The 9840-nt window shown below is 43.9% G+C and overlaps 1 protein-coding gene across 6 annotated transcripts in view; it reads left to right on the plus strand.

The window, feature by feature from the left end:
* The first annotated feature begins 6085 nt into the window (after positions 1-6085).
* Positions 6086-9840, plus strand: part of EEIG2 (EEIG family member 2) — a 34839-nt gene continuing 31084 nt past the window's right edge. For all 6 annotated transcript variants that reach the window (XM_074906711.1, XM_074906713.1, XM_074906714.1 and 3 more), the window contains exon 1: positions 6086-6390. In XM_074906711.1, coding sequence (XP_074762812.1) covers positions 6152-6390 — 239 coding nt within the window. In that variant the 5' untranslated portion in view covers positions 6086-6151. The remainder of the gene's footprint in view (positions 6391-9840) is intronic.

Below are 9840 nucleotides of genomic sequence, written 5' to 3' on the forward strand. Positions count from 1 at the left end.
CCCAGCGATGCAATACTGCTTAGTATGGCCTTTGATTCTGTTTTTCTACTGATGCCATCATTCTTACATCTCAAAGTACAGCAAGTGCAACATTCTCTTTTATCACTAATCTGAACATGCAGGTAATAACTCTCTGTACTAGTTATTGAATACAATACCTAGAAAAATGACATAAGTGGGAATGAAACAGCACTACCCTAAGCTCTTACTGCATATCACTAGGTTTCTAACATCCAGCACTGTCAGTCTGAGGTCTTGATGAGTACAGTTATTTTCTTATATGATCATGCTAAATACTGTACTTGTATATTAACAACATGTATGAACTAGAACCACTCAAAAATTAACAGCAAATACCTGAAGCATACATTTACATTGACCTCAGACAGTTTTACCCTATACTGTGTGCTAATGTCATTTAGCACAGATCAGCTAATCATTTCCACATGATCAATAAAGCCATATGCAAGCACTCACTGGAACCTGCAGGCATTGAGTGCTAATATGTTTCCTAGCAGCATAATGACAGACACCACATTTTGGTAATGTCTTCGGAGTGAATAAATTAACTTAAAATATTTTTTTTATCCATTAAATATAACTCTTACTTTATGGCAATACATATAAATTTGTGGACTGATATAATATTCTTGCAGAGTAGATTGAAAGTAGTGTCTGATGAGGGATGGTTGACTAAAGTAAGAAGTGGCATAAATAAAAGATCAAGACAAGAAGAGAACCTCAATGGAATACTGACATTTTTTCTAAAAGATCCGTAATTGTCATTAACAAGTGTGAAAAGTTAGTGTCAGTAGTCTGAAATTCAAGGTGAAAGAGGAAGAGATGCTCTTGTTCTTCCTGAAGCAGGAAGGTAGAAAAGCTAGTTTTGGCAAGTTTGGCTTTTATAAGTGCGCCTTGTGTAGTTATAATTTATATAGCATGTGTCATACTGTTAGGGGTTGCGTAGGAAAAGTAGGCCACAGAAAACAGGCAGAAATAGAGCTTGGTGGTTAGGGAATTCACATTTGCAAATACTCTGCTTTGACTCGCATGCATGGCAGAAGGTTACAAGTACAGGTTGTATTTCCTTGTTCCAGCTGTTTATCCACGATGTGACACGACAGTAAAACTCAGTTTGCATTGAGTGATTCCAGATTTACACGGATCTCTCTGAAAATGGAGTGAGTAGCATACAGACGCACAAAAGGTTTAAATGCTTTGACTTTAGCATGACTGGCTGATACCAATAAGAAAGGTAGATAAGAGTCTCAGATATTTTGCCTATGTTGATAAACTATTAGTTACACATCTGAGGAAGCCATTGCCCTTGTTGAGAGCCACAGACACTATTTAGGCCTAATTAACCTACTGCAGTGACAGCTAAGACAGTGACCACAAATGAAGTTCCAGAGCTCTGCCTCATTTACATCTCTAACAAGAAAATAAGTCTTTTCCTATTATTTGGAACCTAGCACTACCAAGGTTTTTGGGCTGTATTGTTTATAGACTCCTTGTTTGTTAAAAAGGAGTTTTGATTAGTCCATTATCTTGCACTCCAATTTTTACCTTGCTTGAAGGAACTGCATAGCCGCAAAGGACAGCCAAGTCAAAAAACATCTTTGCCCAAGATATGCATCTAAAATAAGATTTTTCTTTTAAAAAAAACTCTGTAACACATTATTTACATTGAGTATTATAAGGCTTTCTGATATCAACACTGATTAATATCAGAACATCAAAACCATCAGAAAAATATATGCATTTAACTTACTAAAACAAAAGCTTTTAATTAGTATATGTATCAATACATGTACAATAAATGTTTAAATCACATCAATACTATCCACTTAGAGCAAGTGCTATAAATACCACAAAACCTTAGAGGCTAGAAGCAGACTTGATGTATTTTATTAATAGACTTAAAGATAATTCTGCTGAATTGCATGATTCAGTGTCTGGTCTAGATACCATAGCTCTTTTTCTGAGAAAGGAAACACTTCACAATAATCTTAAAATTATGAAAATAGTCTACTGCATGAGCCAAGAGTCATTTAACTCCAGGGACTGCAATGAAGTTGAGTAATTTTTAAATGTTGAGACCAAATCCAGTTCTGCTACATCCAGAAATTTTATGTCACCTGAAGGAGCAATCTTCAGGACACACCCAGAAGAATATAATTAAATGACACAAAGGCAATCAATATTTAAAAGGCAACAAAGTTTAGTGGTTTTTTTCTTGTTTTAGGGTAAAATGAATACTTGTTCCATTATATACATGTAATTAGCTCAGCTCTAAATTATCATTATAAGATAATTCTTCAAAACAAACACATTTTTGAATCTTACAATCATATAATAACAAGCTCTACAGTAGATTCAGGTTTGGTTTTTTTTTTTTTTTCTCCTTGCTGGTATTAATTTCTTCTAGCACTGGACTGGTTTAGCATTAAGAAGGTATTATGCCTTAATTCAGACAGATTACTACTCTAATACAGATAAATATAGTTTACAAATTAAGAAATCATGATTTAATATTGTCCAGTGGAGGTCGAGCTGGGTATGCTTCCGCTGTGTCCTGACTTTTCCTGTGATGCATCAGCGTTTTGGAGGGCACAGAACACCTCATTGGATTGGGGCTGTTACCTGAGCTTTATTTACAACGCGGCTTTAAATAGCCATGCCACATGAAGGCAGTGATCATTCAGAGGGTAATCAGAGAGACTGCTCATGTGGGTTTATACTCGGCATGTACAAACACATTTGGAGGACTAAGACTTCACCACTTAAAGCAGCGTGAGAAGTGTTATGATTACAGTGTTTACTTACCTACATTGCATTTAGCACTACTGAGCTCACTTGTTAGTTTAACTTAGTTTCAGACATCCAAATGAATCTCCTTCATGATCACAACAGAGTGCTTACAATTGTCTGCTACTGGAAGCACTGATCTGGGCACAGGCTGTAGCCCAAACCTTATATCAGATCAGATCCATCTAAATCCAAACCTAGGAAATGTTTCAATGTTTTTCTGCTGCCACTACTTTCAGGAAAAAGAGCTACAGGTCAGAAATACAAGTGCCCAGCAGGGAAATGGTGCTGCAGAAAACAAGTAGGCCAAGTAGATGAACACAGGTACACCAGTACTGCCTCCAACAAAGATACATACACTGGTGTTTGGGAGGATGTAAAAATCCCAGAGACCTGGGCTTCACCTGTCCATGCAGAAAGTTCCCTATTAACTCCCGCAACTTTGTGACTGAAATCTTATATTCTTTGGGAGAGCAAACAGCTTTTGAATTATTTGTTTTATCCTCATGTAACTGTGGTATTTTAAAAACCACTGATTTTTCTTGAATCTTTGAGCTTTTGTACCTACTTGAGTAACATCCAACTTCTTTAAAAAATTATGAATTTTTCCTAAAATAAAACTCCAGTACTTTAAGCTTGCAGAAGCTCTACATCAATGACAACACAGGATTGTTATATTACCCACAGTGTTTTTCCTTCTTTGAAGAACTCCTCTGCTATTTTGAGAATCTTTTGATTTAAGATTCTAAATATATTTAGAAATCTGACACTTTTGACTTTGACTCTTTCTGATCAAGGTTATATTCAGTACAGAAGACTCTTTCAAGTCACCCAGTTCCACAATATAAACATAGCCCCTAAACAGAGTTGAGCTTTTTAAGATAAGGATTGCATTTGAATCAAGCCTCCTGAAGACATGGGGCAAGCATCCTTTTCCCTGTTTTGGCAGTTATCTCAGGATAGCAGGGCACAGCAAGGCCCAGCTCCCTCCCCAAGCGCAGGAACCACAACAGCAGGACAGGGGTCTCACCAGCCAGGGACCCCCACAGTACCTGAGCAAGGAGTGCAAGCACCCACTGCAGCAAGGCAGGGCTGAGGTCAGGCTGGGAGCACAGCACAAGGACCAGGCCAGCAACAGCAACCACAGTCAGGCACATCTACAGTGAAAAGACAAGTGTGAGACCAAGCTAGGAAGTCAGCCTCCAGGTCAGGGTGCAGACAGAGCATAGCAACAAACCAGCAGATCTGTAAAGCTTAAATGTGGAGTGAGGGCTCAGAGCTGAGTTTAAATGGGTCCCCTGGGCAGGGTGTGGGGGAGGACCCAGGTGAGGCTGGTCAGGGCTGTCACCGCCTGTTGGTGAGTTCAGTATACAACCCATAATTTCCTGAGAAGTTCAGTTACACAGAGAACTTGCTTGTGTGGAATACTAGGTAAAAACATACACTAATCTATGGGTTTTAGTAACTTGTGAAGGCTGGTGATCTATTTCTTCTCTGATTAAGTGTAAATTAGTTCAGATTTTCTTTAAGGTATTGTATAGTGCCTGATTAGTTGCATTTATCAAGGTTTCAACAGATAACTTATCTGGCATACAACCCTATTTTTCTTCCTGTATCTTAATACACAAGGCCTTTCCAGTCAAATATGGTAACCTCTTCCATCAACCAGAAATATCTGGTTTTAACAAAACTTTAGAATTGGTTCTTTAGCCTTAAAAGAAAGGAGCATCTTGATATAACTTGATACCAACTACATGATAACTCCTTCTAGATGCTGAGAACTTTTCAGCTTCCTTTTCTTTTAACAGAGAGCTAATGAATACATTACCTGGAGAATTGCCTTGTATGATATGTTGTAGGCTGTTAAAGTCTGTTAGAAGACTTTCAGAATTGGTTTTGAGCAGACTGAAGAAGTGTTCTCAAGGGGAGAATTCCTAGGTCTAGGCTAAACACCTAGACCTCCTCTCAAAGATGTCTTCATATTAACTTTAATCTAGTTAAGCAGCTTCTTTCGGAGCCAGTGATTACTTGACACTTGGGAGTTTTGGAGGGAAGCTTTTGTTAAGAACATGAAGCTGATAATGGAGTTAGAACTACCCTTGTAGTTCTTTTTGCTGGAGAGCTGTCTATAAATACTTTTTCCACCATGGAAGTTGTAGGACAGAAAAAGCAAGAGCATTTCTCTTTCAGGCACTCAATTTTTATGCTTTTTACTCTTTACTACTTTTGGGGGTTTTTTTTTTGTTTTTTTCCTGGGATCATGCTACAGGCCAGTGTTTGATATTTTGGTATAGTTAGCCACACAAATCACTTATGATGTCTGTATTCATCAGGTATGTGTTCCATGCAAAATACTTTTAAAATGTTGTTATCCTGACTGAGGGTCAGCAGTTACTTTCACAAGCAGCTACAAGATTTCGGGGGCTGAGTGAAGAAACGCTCGCTTGTGGGAAGACAGACTGTGTCATAGAGTTCTCTTACGCAACACTCTGTAAAGAGGAAACTGATCTGCAGATGGAGGTTGCTCAGAGCTTACTTTATGTTTCAGTCTCCTAGAATGGGTTTTTGAGACAGCTGCTCCCTGGAGAGAACATGCGGGTGTCAAATTATACATTATACAAAAGAGTGGGGTGCTGTGATCAGCTGTGCCACAGGACTGTTCTTAAATGTAAACACGGATGTGTACATTCCTCCTTGTCCACAAGACTATGAGCCTCTGTTGCTTTTATCAGAAGTGCAGGCCGTTGCAAATTACAGGCTGAACGGCTCTAAGACAGCCCGGTAAGGTCTGAACTACGTTTTGGCTTACAGCCTACAGCAGGAACCTAATTCGGAGCTGAAATTTCGACGTCTGAACGCCGTTTGGTTCTGTTCGTGTTCTTCAAAGTAACACACGTATCAGCCGCCGTGTTGGGGAACCGGGGGGACCCCGCCGGCGGGGTGTGCCCGGCCGCCCCAGCGGGTCTCGGGGGGGCGGGAGAGCTGCCGGGGCCAGGTCGCACGCTCCGCTCTGCCGGGGCCGCGGCCGCCTCCCCGCTCCGGCCGCCCTCCGCGGCGCGGGACAGCGGCACGCCGGGTCCCGGTGACCCAACCACCTTGCGACAGCACCGGGCAGCTCCTCCGGGACGCGCCGCGCCGGCGCTCGGGGCTCTCGCAGCAGCGGCCGGGGCTCGGCAGCGCCGGCGAGTGGCTCCCGCCGGCCGCGCCCCGGCGGCGGCCGTTGCCGGCGGCGGGCGGAGCGGAGGCGGGCGGGTTTGAAAGGGAGGCGCCGCGGCCGCCGGGGGCTGAGCTGGGAGCGGCCGGTGCTCCGGCCCGGCCCGGCGGTGCCGCCCTCGCCCCGGGCATGGGAGCGGCGCGGGGCGGTGGGCGCGGAGGGGAGCTGCCGCGCGGCGCCGAGCGGGCCTGGGGGCGGCCCCCGGGGAGCCCCCGGCCCATGGCCTTCATCATGATGAAGAAGAAGAAGTTCAAGTTCCGCGTGGAGCTGGAGCTGGACGAGCTCTCCTCCGTGCCCTTCGTCAACGGCATCCTCTTCTGCAAGGTGCGGCTGCTGGACGGCGGCAGCTTCACCGGGGAGTCCTCCCGGTAGGTGCCTCCGTGAGCCCAGCGGCTGTCGGGTCGCCTCTCCCGCACCCCCCCGCCCCCCGGCGGGGCCGCGGCCGCCCCTTGCCGGCGGGCTCCGCTCGAGCCCGCGCCTCCGCCGAGCCGCCGGCCGGCTCTGCTGCCCCTCCGCCCGCTTCTGGGGTCCCGGCGGCGGCGAGGCGGGCTCAGCTGCTCCCGCGGCGCAGCGGGCCGGGCCGGGGCCCGGGGTCGGGAGCGGCCGCGGGCCGGGCGGGTGAGCGAGGGTTGGGGGCCCGGCGCCGGGAGCAGACGCGCCGCAGCTCCCGCTGCTGGCGGCTGCCCCGGGGCTTCTGGCCACTTCGGTCCCCGCCGGCGGCTGCGGGCGTGCTGCTCGCCTGTCCCCTCGGGGAGGGCGGCGGGCACGGCCGCTCAGAGCTCCCGTGGCACGGCGTGCCCTCGGGCAGGCTGGCTGTCTTCTCACCACCCCCCCGCGCCACCGGCAACAGAGGAGAGGTGCCAGCACTCGGGGATTCCTCGTTCGCCGCTTGAAGCCGTAACGCTTCCAAATAAATATTGAGGCTCTTAAACACTGAAGAACGGGGGGCATGAATCCATGAGCGGATGAGGGTTGTCCTAGAGAAGCCGGCCGCTTGTGCCGTAACGCCTCGAGCGGTGGCGCCTGCTGCTGGGGCGGTAACGGGAGGGGGAGAAATTTCCTGCCACCAAGTCTGAAATCAGAGCTGTTCCCGTGAACGTGAGTTGTGCGACCTTAATGTTTCATTCTGCTGGACACTGGCTCACTGTGTTTCGTTCTGTGGGTTCTGACATGGAGAGTTAACATAAACAGTTTCATGGAAAAGTCCTCTCATTTCCAGTGCGTATTCAGGTCATACGCGTTACTGACTTCGTTCTCGCTTAATTCTGCAGTGCGAGTGCAGCAGCAGACAGGTGTCTTCTTTTTTTTTTTTTTTTTTTTCCCCCCCTCCTTCTTCTGTGCCTCATCAATAGAACCGCCATCTGCTGTGACAGTGCCTTCACGATCCACTAGTAGCGATGGGTAAACAGAGTGCAAGTGGGTTCATTTTTTCCAGGTACCAGGCAGAGGCAGAACCTTGTCAATGGGAAGGGTGTGCTCTAGCTTTGGGTCTGGGGAGGAGGTGGCTGCTCTCCCATTACACTTGTTCATGTGGTATGGTTTATTATATTACTGTAATGTTATTACGAAATGGATTTACTAAAAAATGTCTCCTAGAATTCTGGGAGCAGATAGAAATTGGTAACAAATCTATGAATATTTGGTTATTGTCCTATTAAAATACTACTGTTACAGAGTTTGCTATATTATCTGCTTTTGATTCTGTAAATAGAATTAATTAAGGATAATAAAGAGCATAAAAATGGAACTTTGGCCTAAAACCTCCTTATTTAATCATTCCGTTATACTAGCATGTGTAATTAAAGATTAATTTTTCTTCTCTACAGTTGGAGGATCTTCAGCTCATCAGTGTTCAGTTCTCATTTCTTGTCTCTTTTTTTTTCTTCAACACTTTTCTTGTGAGCGACTTCTTCATGAGTAATAGATGATAATGATAATTGTGATTTTAGGCACTAATGTGCCATTACTGTCCTAATGCAGCCCTTGCTGCCTTGAAGTCATTTTCACAGGCTGACATACATCTTCTGGACAGTATTTTAAAGGAGTTCATTTCAGCGGAGGTGATGTTTTTGATACATTGTTGTGATCTTAGCATTTTTTTGCCTTGCCTGTTCATGATGCTAAAACTAAAAGCTTGAAAGCATACATTCATATCTTTATGAATGGGAACAGTGTATTAGACTAAGATATACATGATAGGAGGTAGCATGTGGAGGTAGGAAGTGTCAGTGGAAGTGTGATGATGTGAAAAATTGTGTTGAAATATTGTGTTGGAGTCAAAGAAGCTTTGAAATTCTTTCATTTTCTTTTTCTGGGGGTATGGCTTAAAAATAAGAACAGCAGTGAAACATGCTGGTATATCAAAGTCCCTGTGAGTGTAACTGGTCCATTCCTGTTGGACTGAGAAGTGTTGAGGTATGCTGGTAGGAAGGTAAAGAATTCTTCTGCAGTCATCCTTCAGTGCCAATTTAGGGAGTGCCTTTGCTCTTGGCTTAAGAATTAACAGATGGATTTTCACAGTGGTGATTCAGCAAAGGTCAGAATAAATAAGGAAGAAATTAAGTTAACATCAGCGTGGCAGCATTTCAAAACTTGTCAGTTGCAAACTTTTTAAAATGGCCATCATCTTCTAGTTGCATGCCTTTTATTAGTTTCATTGTGATCTGGCAGTCGTAGCCTTAAAGCAGTGATCTTTATAGTGTTATAGAAGTAGTTTGAAGAACTCCATTGTGTTTCTGAAAGTAATATACAAACTCATTTCAAATATTGTGTAATATGTGGGAAAACTGACCTTCTTAATAGTTTTTACTTTTGTTACTGACTGAGGTCTAGTAAGCTTTGGAGAAGTTATTGAGAATTAAGTTCTCAAGCTGGTACTGACACAAACCAATACCCTGCTGCCTCTTGTCTTAAGTGAGCAAACAAACAACAACAAGAAGGAAAAAAAAAAACCAACACAAAAAACAAACCCAATGGGCAATCATATCAACAGGCTACTATAACCCAGCCTAGCATTAACAGTATTTTCTTTCCGAAACTTAGTCATTGAGAAAGAAATGTGGGAAAAACATGGGCTGGCAGATTGGAATAAAGGCCTATATGTAGCGAGTTGCAATGAAAACAGATTCAAGCAGTCGGTCTCTTTTCAGCCCTATGTGGATCATGCTGTATGAATCATTAAAGCCCTGATCCCACGAGCAATGCGATACCTACATCATCCCCCTGAACGTTGAAGTGGGATGAAAAGAAGACAGGTGAATGTTCAAGCTACTGAAAATATTTTTTTCACCCCTCAGATCTTTACTGAGATAGGTATCTAAGAAACATGTTAGGAAGACATGGTCCATGTTATTGGAGACTTGTCAGAGACCAACTACTCTTCTGGCTGACACAGATGTGTGCCTCAAGCATATAGAAATTCTGTGAGCAGATAACACCAGCCTCTATAGTGCAGTACACAGTGACCTGGTTCGTGTATAAACAGCAACCATATTAATTGTTTACACATCACTGGTTTTTTTTGTGTTTGTACGTTGGGTGTTTTTTAGTACTCTAATTTGAAAACTCTTATTTATAAGACCCTTCCCCACGCGTATTTGTGAATATTTACAGTGGGAAATGTTATAATGCTAAGTGCTTAATTACTGGACAAAATATTCAACTTTAAAAAGTAATCTGGTACTGGCAAATAATACTTTGATCAAAGGACATTGATCAGCCATGTAGTAGCAGTGTTTAAACAGGGGGAATGTTTGAGTGTGTGTGCAAGTACAGAACCCTGGAATTCTAGTGAGAATGAATGGGTTATGTGCTTTGAC

Source organism: Athene noctua, chromosome 5, assembly GCF_965140245.1.
Source record: "Athene noctua chromosome 5, bAthNoc1.hap1.1, whole genome shotgun sequence".
Taxonomy (NCBI): domain Eukaryota; kingdom Metazoa; phylum Chordata; class Aves; order Strigiformes; family Strigidae; genus Athene; species Athene noctua.